The following is a 25,000-nucleotide window of genomic DNA, read 5'->3' on the forward strand; positions in this document are numbered from 1 at the left end:
TCGATGCTTGTGTTTTTAAGACAGACTTTATCATCCATCTCCACATTTGCGAGGTAAAAGTTGTGTTTTAATGTACAAAGTAATGCACCAGAAATGTGTGCGCTTCACATGCAGCCAGCTCAGTGTGTTTCCAGAGGACATTTTGTTCCAGTGGCCTCCTGTTGACTCGGGTTCAACTTGTTTTGTTAGCTCCCTTTGGGTCGGCGCCTCTACAGCGAGACCAGGCGGCAACCTCCCATTCTGACCAGAGAAGCCGACGAGGAACTATCTTAAAACTTGCATTGTCTCTACTGACTATCGGGGGGGTGACTCAAAAATAAATCTGGTTGTATAGAAGTCTAGTCTAAAATGACTCTACATTCTCTCTAGTGTCCACCAGGGGGCGACTCCTCTGGTTGTATAGAAGTCTAGTCTAAAATGACTCTACTTCTCTCTAGTGTCCACCAGGGGGCGACTCCTCTGGTTGTATAGAAGTCTAGTCTAAAATGACTCTACTTCTCTCTTGATTTATTCCCTCAGTAAACATTGTAAACATGAGTTTATGGTCTCAATCTCTAGTTTACAGTCTTCTTCAATACAGCATGATGTTCATTTAGTACATTATGCTCCATTTAGAGTCACACAGACCATGAAGCAGGGGATGATTTAGGGCGGGCTTACTGTGATTGATAGGTCCTACCCTACCAGAGCCGGACACGGCACCTTGACGTCACTCCTCCGCTTTTCAAATATGGTAACTTCTGTTCATTGGTTGCAAAAAGCCAAGATGGCGACGGCCTAATCGCCGAACCCGAGACTTGAAAACGGTAGTCCACAAACCAAAGGGTGTTGTCATGGCGACCATGTCCGCCTCTTATACTCCGTCTGTGGGCGAGACGGGAGAATCGGCGGATCACAGCGGGGACATTTCTTCAGGTGCTTTGTCTGTAAATCGTTGAGTGCAGTGTTGGGTGAGGTACGATTGAAACCCTGCCAGGTCCATTTCATCCCCGTCTTGCAGCTGAAACATCTTTTCCTTTGATAGTGTAATTAAGACAATCGTGCTTGACGAGGCGTCTCGCCTGGCAGACTGTTTACAAGCCTGCATATATAGATTTCTTCCTGTGAAAAATTCTGTTATTTCAGAAGGAGGAGGAAAAAAAACCCCTCCGGTTCTGCTTTGATGTTTGGAAATCTCCCACTGGCTCTGTTTCAAGAACTCTCCACGACTTGGAAGAGGTTTGATGTAGGAGTTTGGAGCCAGAGCTGAAATGATTAGGGTTGCATTAGAGGCAGAGAACTGTACAGTCAGCCATTTTTTATGCAGTGAGACGGCTTCTGGAGGCTTTGTTCTGTATATCAAAAGAAACCGCAAATGACATCTTTGTATTTGTGAATTGATTTATTGATGAATGTTTTGCAGTGACTCTAGACTCCTCACATGTTGACGTATTGTCTTTGTGAGTCACTTGTTTCCGTCATTGTTTGGACTGTTTCAAACCCACGCCTTTCAGAGAACTCTATGTTTTCAATTAAGCACAGTTCATGAATCATCTTTGCTGTAGGTCGCCTCACATACGCCACGCGGTCGGTAGCCCCGACTTAATCGATCCGGATCCTGAATCAGTGGGAACGAGAAGCACAGTTGCCTTCGATGCTGGTACAATTTAAAACTCTGGAAAATGATCACGGCGACAATCATTTTGTGTTTCATCATGATCAATTGAGAGGTAAGAAGAAGAAGAAGAAGAAGAAGAAGAAGAAGCTCTACTCCACAGCTCCGCACCTTGCCAGATGGCATTGCATTGTTACAAAGGTTGAGCCAGCTTCAATGGTTCCCGGAGGACAGTCTGTCAAGGGTTGACAGTAGCGCCGGGACCGGGGGGGCAGGGAGGGCGCAGCGAGCGCTAAGTCCTGTAGGTGTTTAATGGTAAATAATAGTTTGAGTTCATTTGACAATATGGCATGTCCTGTGAAGGGGCTATCGGGCACACACACACACACATCACAATGTTGGTGCTGAAAACCGCTTCCAAAAATTACGTTTTATTTAGAACTGAACTGTACTGTTTAGAACGGCCTGTTTCTATTCGCTCTTGTCGCTCGCCTTGACGAGGAACAGCTGACCGGTGAAGTTGAAATGATGAGTTATCTAGACGATGACCATTTCTCTACAAAAACCTAAATAGGGCGACGGCTGGCTGGAGGGAGAAAGTGTCGTACTTGTCGTTGGCTACATCGTATGTCACTTCCAGCAAACATCACAAGATAAAACGTGTTTTCTGTTTTTAAAAAGTACAACCGTGGGAAGATGTACGAGTACAACTCGCCCATCTTTTATTACCTCTCCAGTCAGATCACCGTTCCTTCAGACCATGCATTCCTTTCTCCTCGAATCATCTGCACTGATGCAACTCAACGTCATTCATCAGACCCAATCACACGGGGGACGAGCGAGAGGAGGGAGGACTTGTGCAGCTGCCGTCGGATGAACCGCTTTCATCTGCATGAGCCGAGCTGTGATGGGAGTTACTGTACGTTTACCTTGTAACGGCCAGTAACGCGTAGAACCACAGCAGGAGTTTTCAACAGGGTTCGCTCAGCGTTGATTGACGGCACCCGACATTTTTGATGCCTTTGCGTCGGATACAAAGTGTGATTCTTTTCTTTCACTGTGCGGTTGCGCCCTACAGGCCCGGCCAAGCCCAACCGAGCCGGAGAGTTTTCCAGAACTGGTTCTCATTTAATGTCTTTTATGGTCACATTTGCATAAATCCGCCCATGGGGGGTTGTAGTGTGTCGGCCGTGACCCCTCTGCTCAGACCGTTGCTCACTTCAGCACGAAGCAGACATTTACATTGACAGGCGGTAAATAGTGGTGTGTGTGTGTGTGTGTGTGTGTGTGTGTGTGTGTGGGGTCACAGGGTCAAGTGTGGTCTGACGACTTGTTTATAACTTGTTAATATACGAGAGCAGAAGTTCTCTGAGTTGGGCTGTATAACACATGGCCGGGGAGGACAGATGTTCTGTCAAAGAGTTTATTGCTCCCCGGCCCGGCCCGGCCCGCTGGCTGGCTGTGCGTTTTATGGGCCCCGTGGTGACAGGAGGGTGGGGTTCACACAGACGTCGGGCCAAGGAAGGGAAGAAAGAGGCAAACTGTGAGGCGGAAGGGCAGTGATGGAGGAAGAGGAGCCTCGGGGAAAGAAAAAAGAAAAGGACACGAAAAGAGGACGAAAGTCAAAACCCAGCTTGGACTGCCAGCAAAAGCCACGTTTTTATCCCGGCTGAAATAACTGAAGTCACAGAGGCGAGTGAGGTGAGTGTAGCTTCTAAACTTCGGTTCTTATGTAGTTTAACCCTGTAGTCTTGTGAATAATATTTTGGTGAGTTAACTCAAGTTTCGTCTGGACCTAACTGCGGCTACCAAATGACATTGCACTAAAATTTTAACCTGAGTCACTTAAAATCTATATTATGACACCGTTTGCTTCTGATACTTATATTCACTTAAATGTTGACTAAAAGCATATTTCTGACACACTGTAGTACAGATGTACACTACTTAATCTGATTCACCGTATTTATTGCTAGTTTCTTGATCCAAATATCGAAGGTCCTTGTTTAAAACGATCAGGTTATATGAACTCGATGGATCTGCTAGAGAGAAGACTGGGAACTACAGAAACACTCAATGAGATCATCTAAAAGACTCCATGGACTTTGGAATATGTTTTTTTACAGAGAACAAGGACTGTGGATGTGGTCCCCGTCCCCTACATTAGAAGGTCTTTGTCTCGAGGATCTCTTGATCTCTTGAGGACCAATGTGGACATATGTCATCCAGCTCGGTAACACCTTTCATCAATCATAATTCATCAAGGCATCCAGTCAGAAGTAGTGTGATATGTGATTGTGTCTTCTGCATGTTTGTGCTCGATGTTCATGTGGTCATAAGGGTTCAACATGTTCTGATTGGCTGCTTGTTGTGTTTCCAAAGTCGCTCATGATAATACCACATTGAAAAAAATGATATAATCATCAGAATCAGTCAATAAAGGAGCCGGTCCCCTGTTGGACAGGAACCTTTGATGATCTGCGTAGTTGCATTTGATCTACAATCTTAAGACTTAAGAGTTTGTCCCTCTGTTACTTCTGTCGCTTTGTAGACAACAGAACAGGACTCAGCTGGTCTGTGACCCCTAAGTGGATCTCCTGGTTCATTCTCTGGTCCCGGTTTGTCAAATGTGACGATTGGCTACCTTTCTGAAAACTAGTCATTTGAAGATGTCACCTTGAGTGCTGGAAAACTGTAATGCTACACAAGTGGTTGGATGAAAACGTGGATGTAAAAAGGGATTCTGAACTATGGATTGTGAAGGGCTTGAAGCGGCAACATCACCTCATTGTAAACAGTGTCGAGGTGGACTCGGTTCTGTTGCGCTTTATTGCGTTACTGATGTGTTAATTTTTTGCCCTATTTTCCGCCGGTGCTGCTGGGTGAAGCAGGTGCTGCACCGGCAGACATAGAGATACTCAGGCTAGAACTGAAATATGCTTACCGTCCCAGAGTAGAGCGTACCGCGCGTCCCAGAGTAGAGCGTACCGCGCGTCCCAGAGTAGAGCGTACCGCGCGTCCCAGAGTAGAGCGTACCGCGCGTCCCAGAGTAGAGCGTACCGCACGTCCCAGAGTAGAGCGTCCCGCAGTAGAGCGTACCGTGCGTCCCACAGTAGAGCGTACCGCGCGTCCCAGAGTAGAGCGTACCGCGCGTCCCACAGTAGAGCGTACCGCGCGTCCCGAGAGTAGAGCGTACCGCGCGTCCCACAGTAGAGCGTACCGCGCGTCCCGAGAGTAGAGCGTACCGCGCGTCCCGAGAGTAGAGCGTCCCGAGAGTAGAGCGTACCGCGCGTCCCGAGAGTAGAGCGTACCGCGCGTCCCGAGAGTAGAGCGTACCGCGCGTCCCGAGAGTAGAGCGTACCGCGCGTCCCACAGTAGAGCGTACCGCGCGTCCCGAGAGTAGAGCGTACCGCGCGTCCCGAGAGTAGAGCGTACCGCGCGGCCCGAGAGTAGAGCGTACCGCGCGGCCCCAGAGTAGAGCGTACCGCGCGGCCCCAGAGTAGAGCGTACCGCGCGTCCCAGAGTAGAGCATACCGTCCCAGAGTAGAGCGGTACCAGGCTGGTAAACGGAGGGAGATCCACTGGCTAACAATCAATGACACATTCCTACAGTCCCTCTCCTCTCCTCATCTGCTGCTTCCCGGCTGAGGAGCTGAATGTAAATGTGTGTGTGTGTGTGTGTGTGTGTGTGTGTGTGTGTGTGTGTGTGTGTGTGTGTGTGTGTGTGTGTGTTTGGTTAATGACCATAGAGGGAAACCCCGTCAGTGGAACCTCTCCATCGCCATCTGCTGCGTTTACGCTCCCTCTGATTTATGTCTGTCTGATAGGTCCAATAAGATGTCAGTAAAGTCACACGAGTAGATTAATGTGAGCGGGGAGTCAAACCGCTCTTTGGACCCGTTTCATTCTATGCACCCAGTGAGCAACTTTTAAATCTTTTATACCATGTAATGACCGGGCACCGTCCACACATCCACTGTGTAAACACTGCTGTTGACGGACATCTCTGACACATGGTGGGAACGTCTACCTCTTTATATTTATTTTACAAACCTATACCAAAACTGGCTTCCTAAGACGTTCCAGGAGAAACAACAGAGAGTTTACTATCTCTCCCAGGCCTGTGGCAACATCGTGTGTGTGTGTGTGTGTGTGTGTGTGTGTGTGTGTGTGTGTGTGTGTGTGTGTGTGTGTGTGTGTGTGTGTGTGTGTGTGTGTGTGTGTGTGTGTGTGTGTGTGCGTGCGTGCGTGTGTGTGTGTGATTAGTGTGGATGGATCATCTAAAGCCTGCGACTTGCTGTGTTCGCCTTCCAGGTGTCTCGTTTGTCTGACTCTGAGCAAGAGGATAGGTGTGTGTGTGTGTGTGTGTGTGTGTGTGTGTGTGTGAGATAGAGAGAGAGAGAGCTGTGCTCCTGCTTTCTCCTTCAGCACAGGAAGTGGGCAGCGTTTGTCCACATGTACACTTTTCCTACCAAAATGAGTGCGTACCGTCTTTTAAACATGGGAAAACCTGCTAAAAATAGGCGATAGATCCCTCCCCTCTCGCCTGTCTTTCTGTTTTTTTCCTTTCTGCTGTCACTTTCGACATCACGGACACGCTGGAAAAGAGGTTTGATAAACAGTGAAGCTGTTATGGCGGTAACTTATGCAGACTAGACTAATAAAGATCTTATTGAGTTTGAATGAAGTGTGTTTTTTTACAATGATCAGCGGCGTAAAGTTCATGTTTTTGTCAAAGGAGTCCCGTCGCTTTTTGGCTTTTCACACCTAACTCTGTGAATCAGGGTTTATTTTTGGTTGGTGATTGTTGGAACAGTGGAAACCCGAACCAAGACGGTGTTCATGAGCTTTCTTCTGTTTCTGTGGAGATTAAATGTGTGGTAAAATGTTTTGCTTTAAGGAGAGCATATTAATCGTTAGTTTTTTATATAATTAGTGGAAGTAGTCGTAGTGACCGTATTCCGACTGGCGTGGAGTGACGCTGTGGTAGAGACGCCGTATACGCCTCTGATAGCCACCTGTCAATCACAAGGTGGCCCCGCCCCTAAAGCATCCCCTGCTTTATGGTCTGTGTGACTCTAAATGGAGCATAATGTACTAAATGAACATCATGCTGTATTGAAGAAGACTGTAAACTAGAGATTGAGACCATAAACTCATGTTTACAATGTTTACTGAGGGAATAAATCAAGAGAGAAGTAGAGTCATTTTAGACTAGACTTCTATACAATTGGACATGATGGACATTCGTTGCCGCCTGGCGTCACATAGCATCCAGAATTGGCGTGTCCACCTGGGTGTCATGTTTCCGTCACTGCCGATCGCAGCTGGAGCTGATAAACACCTGATTTCTGCAGAGTCCTTTGTTCTTGGAATGAATGCCGATGGTAACCTTCCCCACTGAAGACAAAAGCCAGATATTAGGGGGTGTTGGTGGTTCAGTCTGATCAGGGTCTTTGTTTGTTGTTCATCCCCCCCCCACGGTCACATATGCTGCACCATGCTGAATGGCCCCATCTTGTGAGCGGAGACCCAGATCGGACCGGCCTCCTTCTGTCCCTCGATGCAACGTCAGCCGGACACGATGAGCCGATCGCAGCCACTGATCCCCCTTTAAAAAATTCATGACCCTTCCACAGTCCTGCTGCCCTACATGCCGGTCCGTTCTCCCTGTCCTGTCGACCACCGCTTCATCAGCATGATCTGTCATGTTGAGTTCTCGAGTCATTTAACGGCACACTTCATGGCTATAGTGCTGTGCTGAGCGAGATGTCTCAGAAGGCTCTCCATCAGGTCTCAAACTAATTCAGGAGTTGTAACGTGTCTGGGGAGGAAAGGTTTTACGTTTTCCACAGCCGTTGGTTCTCACACCGGTTTCACTGAAGCTTGACTTTTAACACTTTCAGGCCCAGAAGACCCAAACTGCAGCATAGAAAAAACAATGTGACTTATTGAGAAGCCTCGCTACAGGATTTACACTTCAGCAAGAAAAATAAAGAATCTCCTTTTTCCTTCTATTCGTTGTGGATCTGTACTTCACCTCCTTATTACTTTACCATTCATCAATTGTAACGTTAATTTATGTCAATTTGTTGCAACTATACTTCAATCAGCACCGATGACAAAAATGAACCAAGCGTTCAAACACCTGCTGAAATTGATTTTCAAATGATGCAAATGATCTGAAATGTGTCCTTTATGAAGAAAATAATGAGGTCCTCAACCAAATCCAAAATCAATACATATTCAAAGCACAGATATGACCCCAGAAACCTGCATCTAGTCAGCCCACCAGCGGCCCATAGGTTGTCTCCGTCCATACTGAAACCCTGTTTCTTTAATGCTTTGTCAAGTCCTCATTAAACGGACAGTTCGTGAAAGGCTTCTGGTGTCCTCTTGAATCTCACTTTCTTAAAATGAAGCGTCATGTAATTCAAAGCAGGGTGTCAACACACTGTGCTGTGTTTGGTTTGTGGTCGGCTCTCTGGGACCGCTGGCTTGGACTTGATTGCGTTCAAAAGCAAATACATCAGTTTTTAATTATACTCTCAAAAGTCTTTTTACTGCCGTGGTCCATGGTGCCATTACCTCCTCATGCCCCCCCCCCCCCTGCTCACTTTCGCTCTTTCTTTTCCATTCTTTAACCCAGATTCTGTTTTCTTCGTGTGTGTGTGTGTGTGTGTGTGTGTGTGTATGTGTGTGTGTGTGTGTGTGTGTCAGTGGGATTTAGAGATGCAGTTCATACAGAGATTAAATTCATCCCAGAGTAGTTTCTTCTCCCTTGCCGCTCTCTGTTGTTGTCCCTTCCTGTTCAGGAAGAATTCTGTTTCTGTGGTTCTGACTGTTTATGCCTCGTTCCAACAATATCGTTTTTGTCTTTTAATGTTTCCTTGCCGACAGGAACCGTGACCGAAGGCATTCTGTCTTCTGGTCGACTCCGTCTGTTCTGATATCTCAGGTACATCCGGAGGGAATTTCCTAAACATGTTTTTGCACAAACGTACACTTTTCCTCAACTCAGCGTTTGCCAGGCGTGGTCCTGGACCGATCGGATCTATCAGAAAATAGATGAATGTTGTAGACATTTCACTTTATATATGTATGTGTCTGCTTGTATCATTTGTTTTCACAAAATAATCCCGTCGTTTTAGTTTTACATGATTAAAAGCATGGATGTTGTCATTTAGCCCAAATAACCCTCTGATATGCTGAACTGAAATGTGACATGGTTCCTTCCCATGGTCCTAATGAAGGTCTTGGGTCCGGGGCCACGCTTCCCCGCTGCTCTTCCAAATATGGTCACTTCTGGTGCCAAAAAACCAAGATGGCGATGGACAAAATGCCAAAGTCCAGTCTTCAAAACGGTCGGCCTGAAACTGACCGGAGACGTCATGGTGACATGGTCTGTGAGACGGACCGAGACCTTCTCTTGAACATCAGGAGTCAACATGGAGTCAACCAAGCTGCTAATGCTGAACCGGCTTCATTCCCTTCCCTTTTCCTCCGGTTCCCTGCGAGTTGTTCCCACAGTTCCAGCTCTTCTCCGGAACTCCTCTCCGCCTCCTCGGGAGGGGAGAGGAGGGGGAGGGGAGAGGAGGAGGAGGGGGAGAGGGAGGGAAACAGGAAGGAGCGGAGCTTTTCTTGGCCCAGAGAGTTGGAGGCCCACCTCACCACAGCCACAGATCGTATTTTACTCAAACCACAAGCCCTGGCACCGACTGCAGAGATAAGATCAGCGTTCGCCCACAGATCCCTGAGGAGAGATTACACAACGGATGTGTAATCTCTACAGAGAACACCGCGGAGTACTAAAACAATGGGAACGAAACGTAGTTCATTATGAATCCACATGGTGGGGGAGGGGTGAAGTGGTAAATATCAGTACTGGTCCATATACGTCTGTTCAGTAGAGAAGTTTAAGACACTTCTGCATCGGCTTCACTCGGTAGATCTGGAGACAACCCTACGCTGATAAAAAGCTTGTTCACATTGAGGCGTTAACGGCCGGCATTGTTAGGTAAGAGTACGCAGAATATTGATTTAGTCATCAGGTCAACTGACAGGCATAACGCATGTTTACAGTCGACAGTTTTCTCCTTTTCTTTTGTCATGTTATGACAGGTGTTCCTCTGAATTCTTCAATGATCACAAGTGGCCTTCAAGTCATAAACAACTGAATTTCCTCTATTTTATTCGTAACCTTTTCCATTTCTTCATACGGCGCCTCTCCTTTGTTTATGATCATTATTTATTGCTTTGGATTAACGGCTGCAACTAAAGGTTATTTTCTTTATAGATTAACCTTCTTATGAATCATCAGAAAACAGAAACATGCTCATCACAACATTATCAAATGTCCCGTTATCACCCCAAAGCCCAAAGAATATTCCATTCGCTTTCATTGTGAAACCAAGAAAAGCAGATTATTCTCACATTCGAGAAGCTGCAACCATCACTTTTTGGACATTTCTGCTTGATAAAGGATTAAAGAATCAATCGACGAACAAAAGAAGATGATTCATTTTCTTTTGACCAACAAGATAAAAATGAATCGTCCGATGTTTGCAGCTTTGATCAGAACCCTTCTACACAAAGCTTGAGCTTAACGTTGAGGCGTGGACACACCTCACAGGTCTGGTCCTGTTTGAGCAGGCTGGTGTGGTGAACCTTTGTTTTGGGGGGGAATGTCTTCAACACCAGTCACGTAAAAACTGGCCAAATGTGTCGATCAAACCATGAAATAGTGCGGGGTGCAACATCATCGTATTTATCTCCGTAGTTCTAATGTGGTGCGTTCAGTGTCTGTAGGAATGTGGCCCGCAGAGATGAGGCTGATAGAGAGCTTCAGGTGTGCTGGGAGGATTTCCTTTTTTCTCGCTGGAATAATTACAGCGTGAGTCCTTGAACGTCACAGACGGTGTGTCTCTGAAGTCTCCGTCTGTCAGAGTCATCTGCTCTTATGGCCAATCGTTAAGGTGTGTGTGTGTGTGTGTGTGTGTGTGTGTGTGTGTGTGTGTGTGTGTGTGAGAGAGAGAGAGAGAGAGAGAGAGAGAGATTGTTTTTGTCCTCAAATGTCCAACGTGTCTTCGGAGCTGAGTTACTTTACTTCCTGTCTCCAGGCTGATCCGTGGCTGAAGAGGATGACGCTCTCCTAGAATCCCCCCCGCTCACGACCCCCCCCCTTCATCCTGGTCCACACCTCCACCCTCCACCATGAACCACACCCCCAGCCCCCACCTGTCCGACGGCGGTAAGTCGTCCGGCGGCGGCCTGCTGTGCAGCCTGGGTCTGGGGTCCGACAGGGGGATCCGCTCCCCGGACAGCCTCACGCACACCCCGAGCCCCACCGGGGGAACGCCCAGCTCCAGCCCCCCGCTGCTGCTGTCGCCGGGGCTGGGAGGCTTCGGGCTGGGGTCCCTGGGGGCCATGGGGGCCATGGGCGACGGAGCCGGGGCCGACTGGGAGAGCAGGGAGGAGCTGAGGCTCCGGGAGCTGGAGGAGGCTCGGGCCCGAGCGGCCCAGATGGAGAAGACCATGAGGTGGTGGTCGGACTGCACCGCCAACTGGAGAGAGAAGTGGAGCAAGGTGGGCTTGTGGGTAATGAAGTCAGGAGGGGGGGTATACTGAAAAGCTGTGAATTACTGTAGCAATGCAATAACTTGTTATATTCATCATTATTGTATTTAATAGGTTCAAATTGTCAGAATAAGTTTGACTTTAGATGTTCTCGCTCCACAGTGGTGAACCTTCTGCTCCACATTTTACATCAGCAAGTAGCTTAATGTTCATACAACTCAACATTAAAATGCTACACAACGTGCCTGATATTAATCATACGCAAAAGTAACCATTTAACAAAGATTAATAAACAAGACAAACCAGATTAAAACAAGAATTAGAAAAGGCTGAAATTAGTATTACTAAATATTGAATGAGTCGAGGAGCAAAGTCATCCTTACTCAAGACCACTAAAGCTGTTAACCCGTCTCACAACTCCAACTGCTCATGAAGACCGTGAGGATGTTGAAAGCTCTGGAAAAAGCTAGTAAGTCGATCTTGAGTAAGCTTGTTAATTTCTTATGGTAGTTATTATTAGGGACTTACTATAGGAGCTTTGTCCCACTCAACTGTGCATGTTTATGTGCCTCCCAATGTTCATAACATTTCATTTGATTATCATTAGGAAGTCTGTTTTTAACCCACTTGGATTAAAAAGAACAACAAACACTAATGATGAATGTTTCTATCGTAAGACAACTCAAAGCCCTTTGTTATGATTTATGGTCTAATATAAATACCAGAAAAATGAACACTGAGACCGATCATGTTGACTCTTTCAGTATTTAACCAAAGACCCAAACCAACAGTAATGTGTCAGTATTGTGCGTGTATCACATCTCGATCACCAAATTAATCCGCCGCTGAAAATAGTCCCCCACCAATTATGTATTTCCTCCTCTTTGAGTAACATTTGCTCATAAACTTTGATTTGATAAGTTACTGAATTGTTTTATTGCTAATGAAGCTGTATATTCACGACTTGTTTTAAACCAACAGGCTAATATGTTTATCTTGTATTGTGTGTGTGTGTGTGTGTGTGTGTGTGTGTGTGTGTGTGTGTGTGTGTGTGTGTGTGTGTGTGTGTGTGTGTGTGTGTGTTTCCAGGTGCGTGCGGAGCGTAACCGTGCGCGTGACGAGGTCCGCCAGCTGAGGCAGCGGCTGGACACCCTCACCAAGGAGCTGACCAGCGTCCGGCGGGAGCGGCAGGAACTGGCCTCGGAGAACGAGAGCCTACGGCAGGAGACGCTGCGCCTCCGCGGCGACCGCACTCCCGACGCTCCTCCTCCTCCGTCCGCCCCCTCTCCATCGTCCTCCCCCGCGCACCCTCGCGGCGCTTCCTCCTGCTCCTCTCCATCCATACCCCCCTCCTCCCCTGCCTCCTCCCCTTCCTCCTCTCAGGTCCACGCCGACGGCAAGCTGGACAGGGTTGGGGAGGGACCGCCGGGGTCACCGGAGCCAGAACCAGTGAGGGACGTGGACTTGGACGGACAAAAGTTGCATCAACAGAAGGTGAGTCAACAGCGGACATTTGTATTAGAATGCATTTTCTTTTTACCACACTAGTATTGAGATTAAATGTCTTTTTGTCTTCACTTTGGTCCAGACTGAAATAATCAACCATCTTTAGATCGACCGCCACGAAATATGAATCCTCCTTTTGTTGAGCTCCTGATGTTCCTTCTAGCGCCACCATGAGGTTGACATTTGTGTTTTAAACTGAGATCACATTTAGTCGTCCTTTTGTTGTGTCAAACAATCGTGCTTTTCATAGTTTACTAATATTAAATGTAAGAAAGGGACATATCAGAATTGCTCCTGATATGCTGACTAGAGGGGCGTGTCCGTGTTTGATTGACAGCAGCTGGTGCACTGAGACCTTGGCCCAATCCCAATCTCCCCCCTCACAGACTGTGACGATGAGTGTTTGAGGGCTCTCTCGTAGACATTTTGAGACATCTCTGCAGACATGGACCCCATCGAGCCCTTCGGGGCTGTTCTTTGGATCGCCCGCTTCGTCTTGTCTCGACTCAAAGGGCCGCAGCCTGACCAAAGCAGTAGTTTTTGTCATTATGTATATTCAACGTTTTCTCTTCACAACCTATGAAACCTGCTGATGTTTATTAATCAATCAGGGATGTTCAAAAGCATAATGAATCCACCTTAATTAAGTTGTGTGTGTGTGATTCAATTCAAGAGTGACGATGTCATCCTCCTTTGGTCTGGGACCAGGTGAAGGGGTTCTCCTCTTCTGTCCAAAAATGATGAATCAATGATGCAGGTTCAAGTGTTCATCCTTGTTTGTGCGAATGTTTATTATGCTAATGTCTATTAGCATTTGGCCTTGTGTTGTGTGCTACATTGCTTGACGTCAGCGCGCTCACGTCCTCCTCTGCTGCTGTGTGGACACAGTGACCCGAGCCTCAGTGAATGTAGGACAGACGGGCTGCTGTGTCTCCAGCCCTGGTGGATCGCTCACCAGAAGTGTGTGTGGGTACCTTAAATAGGACACCCCCCCCCCCAACACACACACACGCGTTCTCATCACGCCGTCTCGTCCCTGAGGGCTCTGTGTTGCTGCAGTACTTCTTCTCTGTCAGCCTGTTTCTTCTCTTTTTTCTTTTGCACCCCATTCTGAACATAAAGCGTATCCGGTTGTGTCCAGACCTGCCGCTCCGCTCGGCCTCGTTCATACCGACACACGAGACTCTCGAGCGTCACCCTTCAGCCGCTCTCAAGTGTTTTATACTGAAAATACAGAAACAGGAAGTGAAAAGGGAACTTCTGTAAAGTCAAGCCCTACCATATGACCCCACGTTCACTCTATTTGTCTAGACAGCACATTAAAAAAAAGTATATACCCAATGTAACATTATTGTTAAGGTCATATTTCTTTATTTTAGTGGTCTTTAAAGCACAGAATTCCCAGGAACCATTGCGTGTTAAACGTCTTAATTAACACAAGACGCTGCTCTCCAGATTCCTCCTAGAATTCACCACTTCATTCAATACTCCCCTCCACTGTCTCTTCTTTCCCCTCTCGTCTCGTCAATGTTCACCAAACGCTCCTTTAAATAAGATGTATGTTTTCCTGTGTGTGTGAAACAAAGTGACACAAAGTTAAATGGTAACCGATTGATATTACACACGTGAATATTAGGCATCTATAAATGTTCAGTGACACGTTTTCCTCCCGGTAAAAGGTAAGAGACGAACAACGAATGGCGTCTCGTGGCGTCTCTCTGAAATGACGCCCTCTGACCGCAGGGAGGTCCTTCAGCCGCTCGGGTCTGGACCCGGCACATGAGCTGGACCCGGCACATGAGCTGGACCCGGCACATGGGGCTGGACCCGGCACATGAGCTGGACCCGGCACATGAGCTGGACCCGGCACATGGAGCTGGACCCGGCACATGAGCTGGACCCGGCACATGAGCTGGACCCGGCACATGGAGCTGGACCCGGCACATGTGCTGGACCCGGCACATGGAGCTGGACCCGGCACATGGAGCTTCATGCTGTTGGTTGTTTCTGTATGTCTCCTTGCCTTCGCTCCGTGTCACTGATACAATTACAGTATGTGGACACAGGCGTTTTCCTGGAAAATTAAATAATGTAGCTAAAATATGTTGTGCCAGGAAAAGTGACCTGTCGTCGTGGTCAGCATATCCCCCCAGATCATCTATCTGTCCTGTAATGTCCTCTCAACAGCTGGTGAGGACCTGTCCCTCTGGGATCATGGGATGACTTTAAGCGTCACCGCCGCCGGCAAGGGCCTTCCACCGGGGGACGAAACGGGACATGTCCCCCTCACTTTCCTTTTTTCTTCTCAAGATCCTTCTTTTGTCCGAGCCACTGTCACAGCCTCGGTGTTGCCTTATATCGGACAGAAAGGAGCGGGCTCTGTGGAACTTCTGTTCCACAGAGAAGTGCATTTTGATCTGAAGACCCGTCGTCGTTTTGTTCTTTCTCCTCTGAGCTCGCCGGTCTTGCGCTGCTGAACTGAGCGGCTCTCCTTCACTGGCAGCGTGTCTCCTGGAGTAAGAGCACCGGCTGCGTAATGATCTGCCGTCTCTGCCGATCGGGTGCCGAACACACACAGAGACCGCAAGCTCAACGAAAACCACAGCGCACCGTTTGGCAAATAATGATCTTATTCTTTCAGTCACTACCCCAAAAGCGCATGCCTATAGGTGAGGGTCTGAACATAGACTGCTGTCTGACTATATTATTATGAATAAGATGGTAATTATTATGAATAACATAATAAATATCACAATCACTGTCGATACCAGCAGATGGCCAACAACCCGAATCCACCCGACAACACTGCTCTGACCTCTTGTGTTTTTTACAGCAGTGGTGGAGCTCTTTGTTCCTTTACAGTTGTATACGGTCTCAACACACACACACACACACACACACACACACACACACACACACACACACACACACACACACACACACACACGTGAGCATGAGCTGTAACCTATAAAGGAGCCTGTGCATCGGTGAATAGAAATCACTGTCACTGCCCTCAGACTTGACCTTCAGCTAGCTCAGGATGGGGGTTTCCATGGTCACACACACACACACACACACACACACACACACACACACACACACACACACACACACACACACACACACACTCACACACAGAGGCTGTAGCCTCGAGTAGGCCATGATAATGTGGCTAACTGGTAGCCACACACAGCAGAGCCTCATTTCCTGTCTCCGTTCATTGTTCTGGTTCTCACACACACACACACACACTGAGTGCTTCCACATGTGGCACAGGATGGGGGTCTGGCTCACAGGATGGAGGTCTGGCTCACTGTCGTCTGTTACACACCGGGTCCCTCTGCTGGGGAGGAGCTGTAGTGACAGCAGCAGCATCGCAGCGCTGTCTTCCTTTTGGCATGCCTGATCTGTAAAGCTATTACAGAAGAATGTTATGTTTGTAGATTGAGCTCAATGACATTTCAAACATGTTTAAGCATTCGTATCATAATCCCAAAGCATGCGGAATATTCTTAAAGATTTAGAAATAATCCAAATTGTAGTTGATGTGGAAATATTCCAATGACACTTAATGACGTGTAATGGTGACATTTAAATTCCCCTTATTATTGATGTGTGACACGTTTGACAGTCAACAAGGCTTTTAAATTTGTTCAATCATTTGTCCACTGACCCCTGGTCGATGGCCTTTGACCTCTTCTCCCAGTTGATTGTGTGAGTGCTTTTGGTCAAACAGACAGATCTGATCAGTAAGACCACATGCTGGTCGCTAAAAGAAGCCTGGTTGTATAGAAGTCTAGTCTAAAATGACTCTACTTCTCTCTAGTGTCCACCAGGGGGCGACTCCTCTGGTTGTATAGAAGTCTAGTCTAAAATGACTCTACTTCTCTCTAGTGTCCAGCAGGGGGCGACTCCTCTGGTTGTATAGAAGTCTAGTCTAAAATGACTCTACTTCTCTCTAGTGTCCACCAGGGGGCGACTCCTCTGGTTGTATAGAAGTCTAGTCTAAAATGACTCTACTTCTCTCTTGATTTATTCCCTCAGTAAACATTGTAAACATGAGTTTATGGTCTCAATCTCTAGTTTACAGTCTTCTTCAACACAGCATGATGTTCATTTAGTACATTATGCTCCATTTAGAGTCAAACAGACCATAAAGCAGGGGATGCTTTAGGGGCGGGGCAACACGCTGATTGACAGGTCATTACCATGGCATTGTCCAGTTGGGGAGTTGTCCTTGTCGTTGTCTCAGAACTTTAACACTTTCAAAGTGTGTTTTCTTTCATGAAAGTTCATTGGAACATTTTGGTCACCTAAACATGTCTTCTTCAGCGTTGGGTTGCACTTGGCTCCTCCCTCTCCTGTCACTTCTGCGTAAAATGTCGAACTCGAGGCTTCAAAACAACAGTCCACAAACCAAACCAATCACAAGTGACTACGTCCGCTTCTTACATAGTCTTTAAAGTTGATGTTTCAAAGTAAGACTTTTAAATAACAAGGTATCGTGGGCCTTTTATTGCTAAGAATTTACAGGAAAGTGCTTCTCACCAAATTAGTGGAGCTTTGTTTGCAACTATTCTTCAATAAAACAAGTCTGCTGATACTGCAGGGAAGGAGAGTAACAGCAAAACAAATATCAGACTTTTATTGTGAAGATTTGATAGGACATTAAATGTGTTTACAGTGGCTTCTTACTGAAAGACATTGTAACCACGTCCTTTGATGTTCCTGAGGAGCCGTTAACGGCGTCACAAGGGTTATTTTGGAGAAAACCACTCAGCCTTATGCAGCCTCTGGAGACCCAGACCTGGCATGTAACATCTGGAACATGCTGTGAAGAATGAAGGGTGGGGAAACATTTGGATTTTTACTGTTGCAACGCCAAAGCAGACAGATTTACCACGTGGAGAGGACCAGTTTCATGTCTGTGAAGGCCATTAGATAGAACGAGATGTGAACATGTCGGAAGAACTGAAGCTGTAGAGATGATCGGCTGGATGAAACCGTTTGATTTGCAGCCTTGTAGGGAGTGCAAAACAGCGAGGACAGAAGAGAGAAGTATTGTTGAGACCCATATTTGTGACAACCCCTTCACAATCAGACCCGTCCAAATGAGTCCGCACAAGAGCAGTCAGACTGAACTCAACCTGAAACCCAAAGGAAGCTTTTTATCCCGGCCGATGATTTATCAGGAGTTATGGAATGTGACGAGGTGAGCAGATTATGGGGTTGGAAGCTGCTCATAAACCTTTGACGAGAGTCAAGTACAGACGATTTAAATAAAAGGCGTGGTCACGCCAGGTTTTTTTTATTGTGCAAAATAATTTATGATCACTTTCATTTCAACACCTAAATAACTCTCCTGTCAGCGCCGCATATGAAGCTGCAGGTGTCACAACACTTGATTCCCTGCATTCTTTTGAATATTTGTGCCCCTGTTGATGGAGGAAATGTCTTTATTTACAGAAAACGTGGCAATGCAGAATATAAGAATATAGTGGAATATGATGCAGCAAGGGTCTCAGGCATTCTGTACACTTTTCAAATATGTATTGTAGTTTGAATGAACTTCTGTTATTTCATGTTGATGCTGCTGAAGAGGCGGGGTCTCCCTCCTCCTTTGGGTCTTTAGTTTGGGGAAGTAAACTCTGCACCTGTTCAGTAAGACTTCTGTTTTATTTCGAGAGATCTCTTGCTTGGCTTATTGTCCACACAGAAGTTAACTTCTCCTCAGAGACCTGTCTGTACGTGGGGGGGTGCAGAGACGGCCACACAGAGCTGCCGCTCTCATAACACACACACTCATTATGACTTATTTCTCTCAGTCTGTGGCCAGCTTTATGGATCACAATGATTGCTGGGGACAGTTCAGTCGTTGCTGTATATATTGGTAGGGATGTGTCTCATACCTAGTGGACTACTTTTGAAAATCCCAGAGAATGTTTTGCATATTTTTGCACAAAACTACATCTTGTAAAAGTGTTCCATTGTTTGTTTATGTTTCTTGACTTTTGCAGTGTTTATTGTTATGCTCTATCTCCCAGCGGTATGAAAGGATAACTCTTTTTCATTCATGAAACTGTGCTCATCTCAAACTAGACTGCTTGTGTTTCTTGCCACGTTGGATTTAGTTGGCGTGAGCTCACCATGATATCTGAGTTTCAGTGATACCCCGGTACAAAGCATGTCCCTCATATCATTGTCTCCGTCAGGACTTTGAGGTGCTGGACTCGGTCCTGCGGTCCAGGGCCCCGGACGGTGACACTCAGGAGGGGTGGGAAAGCCGAGGCGGCGTCAACCCGTCCGCCTCGCGCTCATCGTCCGGTCTGAGCCGGCAGGAGCGCAGCAGGCAGCTGTGGGAGGACATCGGCACGGTGGAGGAAGACTCCAGCAAACTCAACGCCCTGCATCTCCGCCTGGACGAGTCCCAGAAAGTCCTGCTGAAAGAGAGAGAGTAAGGAAGACAGAAACCCAAACTGTGGCATCCATGTGAAGTGTGCAGTAGTGTTTAGTTACTAGATTAATACATAACCTACAAAAACATCATTCCACTTTTTAAATGCGATACATTCTTAAACTACCCGACAATGTGTCCCAGCAGAAGCTCCGCTGTGTTTCTTAAGGCCACAGACTGGAGGCACGGTGGAAACGTGGCTGTTTACCAGAAGAGTCCAACGTAAACAGGCTATTAGTTGCATTATGGGAAGAGTAAGGTCTAGTGTTTTTGTAGACTGAACGTCAGGATCGTAGACTGCTGTATATAAGAAGTCATCGTGACGTCACCCATTGGTTCGTGGACCGCAGTTTTGAGGAGTCGCCCCCTGGTGGACACTAGAGAGAATGCAGGTTTTAAGACACTTCTGCATCGGCTTCACTCTGCAGGTTTCCGTCTGGTCAGGATATCTCAGCCTTTGCTTCGATTTGACCATTCCGCTTGCAAATGCAAGACTTAAAAGGAACTGGAGGCTGCTGCCACCACAAAAAGAAGGATTGGTGGTTCTGCTCTGTTGCTCAGTAGAGGCTCCTCATACTGTATGACTGTATGGGTTTGCACCTCTAGTGTTGTGTCCTTTATTACCTTGTTAAGAATGTTACCAACCTGTAAGGACCCGTGTAACTCCACCACTGCTTATTCTCCACTCAGTCAAAGTAATGGCCTTCTCTGCTGACAGGAAGTGCACAATACACTTTTTTATTTGTGAGACGTTTTCAGCCACGTGAATGCGGGCGAAGCACTAAAATGTGAGTGTCATGAGTAAAAGGTGGGAGCTGTCAGGTAGGTGGTGGTTTGGAAAGGAGATGATAGATGGAGCAACATGCAGTGGAGCGTTTGACTCAACAGTAGACCGCTCAGGCTTTAGAGCAGCATGATTGAGTGTGTCATGTCTTTGTCCCCCCCCCCAGAGACAAGCTGGCGCTGAGCAAGAGCATCGAGAGGTTGGAGGCCGAACTCACTCAGTGGAAACTGAAATACGAGGAGCTCAGCAAGACCAAACAGGAGACCCTCAAACAGGTGAGACCTGAGCGACCACCAGTCAGACAGTCCTGCTCCACTGAACGCAGACAGGCGGCGGGTCACTGCTGTAGCAGGATGCGGCCGTCCTCTACTTCCTGTTGATTCCACAAACGAATGTAATGACTGCAGGATTACTGTTTCGGTACAGATAAAGGTTAGACTACCTTCAGTTTTCAAACGGAAGCAGCCGGGGCTTTTGTTTACCTCTGGAGGAAGTGGAGCTGGCTCTAACGAGATCAAATCAACGGGGATTTGGACGATTATTTAAATATATTAACTTACAAAATATGCCACCAGACTCCAGTCAGACGGGACTAATTCTGGCGGAAAAAGAGTGAACAACCTCAGCATCTTCCCCCTGGATGGAGGCTCACTCCTTCAGCTGCTTCGTCCTGCTTATGTTCAGCTGCAGATGGTTCGATTCCGCCCAACAAAGACACGACAGCAGCTGGACGGGGCTTTTGTTTCAGGTTTGGTCGGACTTTATTGGTCTCAGGGATTTTGGAACGTGTTTCTTAAACAAATCTGGAGCGAAAAACTGAATGTGTATCTGGCAGCTCGTTTAACACAGAGGCCTGCATGTCCATTCTTACTGCCAAGAGTGAGACGGCTCAGAAGGAAGTGGTCCAGATGTCCACAGTTCTGAGGACCAGCGCAAGATCTGCGCCTTTAACATCCCTTCTTGAGTCACTTGTGTGAGTGATTTAGGAGAACTTGCCACATTCACCAGTTTTTTGGTATTTTCTTGGTACAACGATTTACAAGTGGTCCCAACCTGTCGGAGGAGTCGATCAGTCTGCTGAAGCTTTTCACTTACGGATTCTATGTTTCATTACTTTGAAGTATTCTTAAGTTTGTGTTTCTATTACACATTATCCTATTGGACTCTGGAATTGGAATTCAAATACAATTCATTTTTTTTGTATAGCCTAACAATATGACCATTCATCATTCGTTTAACTTTTATAACGCGACAATATCAATATGAAATCTTGACCTTCTCCATTGCGATCATTAAGCTCTTCTTTATTCCAGTGTCTTTAGCAGGTCCTTAATTCTGCTGCTGACTCAATATCAGCGTCAATATATAGGACATATGGGGCAGGACGCGTAGCCTTATATGGTATCATTGGGCGTCAATTATGCTGAATTACATACTTACTTATTTATGGACAGCCGGCATTCATCACGGTTACGCTGGACATTGGGCTCTACATGCATTTGACAGAAAGTTCATTATCTCGCCATCTCATGAGATTTTGCGCTGACTTTCTCTGTGTCGCACTTCTTGCAGCAGCAGCCGACGGGTTAATCACGTGGTTAACACAAGATGGCGCCAGCGTCTTGATGACGCCAGATATCATTCGGTATTCTTGAGCTTCATTCCATATGCTCAAATGAAAGAGCCGAGTCTGATGAATTTGAGCTAACAGAATACAGTAGCACGGAGAACGACACACATGTGTTTATACAGTAGGGCAGCGTAGCTGCAGAGACGCAGTAGTATTAGAAAATAACCTGCTGCACATGGACAGAAATACACTCTCTTTCTCTTTTGGTGCTGTGATGGTTTTTGATCTATTCTAAAGATCAGATCTTCATATATCTCACTGTTGAGTTCCTTGGGTGTCAGATAACCAAAGTGGCACCCACAGACTCCAACAGGGCCGATGTTCTGGCAGGGTTCCACCACTCGGGGGCAGTGCAGGCCTGCAGAGAGGAGACAGAAAAGGACGCGGGTCTGAAGGAAAGACTCGCTGAATGACAGTTTGATAGAAGCGGCAAAGGGGAGAGAGAAGGAGGGCGTGGGGCCGAAACAGATGAGACATGTGTAGATGAGGTGCCGGTGGGTGTTTTAGAAGATAAGCGGGGTTAGAAGAGGTGGAGATGAAAGCGGGATAGGGTGAAGTGCCGGAAGGTGGAGACGAGGCAGATGAGACACGGCCGCGATAAGATAAGGACATGGAGGGATGAAAAGGGGCGGTAGAGGAGGTCGGGTCGCCCTTATCGACGCGCTTGTTGTCCTAGATACTTCAAGATCACAGGGGTGTTTGGCTCCACCAATGGCTTCCTTTAAGACGGGAACAGCAGCGTTTCTCCTGACAGATGGCTAGATAACGCTGAATGTGGAGCTGTTACAAAGTGTGATGGAAAGCTGCTGTTGAGATGTTGAATGATTGAATGATATTTTGTCTTTTTGGTACGAAGCAAGTATGAAAAATGAAAAAGAAATGAAAGCAACGGTTGGGTCATTGGACCTTGGTTCTGTCTCCGCTCTCATCCGCCTTGTTTCAAGCTTGGATTAATGTGAGTAAATAAAGAGCTGCTTTACCTTCACTGCAGTCAGTTAACCCGATGGCTCGTCAATCAAACATACATTGAATAAGCAACGATTAATAAGGTGGATCTTCGCAGCTTTGCTCCAGTACTCAGCTGTCTTTGTAGAGTCACTGCTTTGAAAACGGTGAAAGTCAAAGGAAGGAGAACTTCCAGCTGCTTTGATCCTGCTGGATTTGAATGGTCCCCCAGAGGTCTCTCAAACACATTAAAGGGTAACTTTGGTGTTTTTCAACCTGGACCCTATTTCCCATGTTGTTGTGTCTAAGTGAATAATGGAGGCATTTTCTTTAAACGGGTCCAGTACTGGAGGAGAACTCTGCTAACCGGGCTGCAATGCGATCGCTCGGGGCTACTCCTCACCTCTAATGTACGTCCACTAGAAGTGACAGACTCAGACCGTTATTACAGGTGTGTGACGACATTAAGGAAAGAAGCCTACAGAGAAAGAAAGGCTTCTTTTCTTTACCTGCTGCTCGGTCAGGTTACTGCTGTGCGTCTCGCTCAGAGAAGTCTCGTTCTGAAATCTCGCGTCACGACCACGTTGTCGAAATCGGCTCAATATTAAAAACCTTTTAGATAACACTAAGCCACGCCTTCTGTGCTCCGACTACACCGGCACCGCTGTCTCCAGTCACATGACACGACACCAGACGGACCGCATGAAGCCAAGGGTTGTTATTCCTCCGTAATGTTGTCACACTCTGGTAGTAACAGTCTGAACAGTCAACAAGCTCTTTTAGTGAACGCTCTTTGCCCCTCGTGATTTAATCTCAACCTGCCGTCTGCACAGATGTGCTTCAAGGCTGGACCGATTTAAAAAAGTGTCTGTCACCATTAGTCACTTGGGGGAAGGTGTTGAATAAATACAGAAGTTACCCTTTAACAATAAAGGGCAAGATAAAAACAACCCCTTGACGCTTTGTCCCCCCCCCCCCCCCTCTTCCTTATACCGTCTAGCTGAACCTGCTGAAGGAAATGCACCAGGACGAACTGGGCCGCATATCTGAAGACCTGGAGGACGAACTGGGGGCCCGGACCAGTATGGACAAGAAACTGGCTGAGCTGCGATCTGAGGTGAGAAAACCGGAGAGCAGAGAAAGTGGCGTGGGAGGGAGGAGGAGAGAACAGCGGCACGGAGGCAAAGATCAAACCTTCTCAAGGCGCACGGCGTGGCGGCAACGCCAGCGGCGTGGCGGCAACGCCAGCGGCGTGGCGGCTCTTCTTTTACGGCAGCCTTGCGGAGCCCCTGTGTAAACGGTAGCTTGTGTCTCTCCGTCAGATGGAGAGGCTGCAGGTGGAGAACGCCGCAGAGTGGGGGCGCAGGGAGCGCTTGGAGACGGAGAAACTGGCCCTGGAGAGGGACAACAAGAAGCTGAGAGCTCAGGCCGAAGACCTGGAGGAGCAACTGGCCAAGAAGCGCCGGCAGGCCGCCTCGGCGCTCGACACCGACCTCAAGGCCATCCAGAGCGAGCTGTTCGAGAAGAACAAGGTGGGCAGACGATCCTTCTTTCATCGATGTCCCAGAGCTCCTTAGGTCTGGAAACTCAAAATCATGGTAACATTAAAGTTAAACCTGCCATTACAGTCACACTGATGAGATCTCTTTACATGCAAGGAGATTGTGCCCTGTTGCTTTGTTTAAACGTGTGTGTGTGTGTGTGTGTGTGTGTGTGTGTTTGCTTGAGAAAAGAGAAAGAGAGAGATTGATTGTGTTTCGTGTATAGTGCTGAAACCATGGTATTGATCCGGACAGAGAAGGAGAAACAGGCCAAGCGATTAAGACACTGGACACACACACACACACACACACACACACACACACACACACACACACACACTCACTCACTCACTCACTCACTCACTCACTCACTCACTCACTCACTCACAGACACACACACACAGACACACACACACAGACACACACACACGCACACGCAGGTTGATTGATAGTAGAATCATCTTCAGCCAGGGCTTTGGGCATCACTACCACCGCACAGATTGATGTTCACTGTCAAGCTGCAACGCACTGTCGTGCACGCACACAAATACACGCACACAAACACACACACACAAATACACACACACAAACACACGCACACAAACACACGCACACAAACACACGCACACAAACACAGTAATAGGGGGTGAGAGTGCAGAAATTGATATTTTGTGTGGACAGTGTTTGACCAATCTATAGGCTGGTGATAGATGACGTGTGTGTGTGTGTGTGTGTGTGTGTGTGTGTGTGTGTGTGTGTGTGTGTGTGTGCGCGCGCGCCCATCAACTCCTGCCTGATATATGACATTGGGGTCCCCTTTGTGTTGCTAAGGCAAAAGCACACAACACACACACACACACACCCGATATCGCATGGAAATATTTTCAGGGGAATCAATGTTAACTTTGTAATTTATTTTAGATTTAGTCTAAACGTCCTCGTCTTTAGTTTTAGTCCCATTTAGTTATTT

General features: G+C 47.2%; 1 protein-coding gene across 1 annotated transcript in view; it reads left to right on the top strand.

The window, feature by feature from the left end:
• Nucleotides 1–25,000, top strand: part of ccdc102a (coiled-coil domain containing 102A) — a 62,206-nt gene that overhangs the window by 18,976 nt on the left and 18,230 nt on the right. The window contains exons 2-7 of the mRNA XM_068731955.1: nt 10,714–11,179; nt 12,260–12,664; nt 18,889–19,130; nt 20,081–20,189; nt 23,490–23,606; nt 23,812–24,021. Of these exons, the coding sequence (XP_068588056.1) occupies nt 10,808–11,179; nt 12,260–12,664; nt 18,889–19,130; nt 20,081–20,189; nt 23,490–23,606; nt 23,812–24,021 (1,455 nt within the window). The 5' untranslated portion in view covers nt 10,714–10,807. The remainder of the gene's footprint in view (nt 1–10,713; nt 11,180–12,259; nt 12,665–18,888; nt 19,131–20,080; nt 20,190–23,489; nt 23,607–23,811; nt 24,022–25,000) is intronic.

This window comes from Cebidichthys violaceus, unplaced genomic scaffold (assembly GCF_023349555.1).
Source record: "Cebidichthys violaceus isolate CVI_PGR_0920_01 unplaced genomic scaffold, fCebVio1.0.p SCAF_105, whole genome shotgun sequence".
NCBI lineage: Eukaryota > Metazoa > Chordata > Actinopteri > Perciformes > Stichaeidae > Cebidichthys > Cebidichthys violaceus.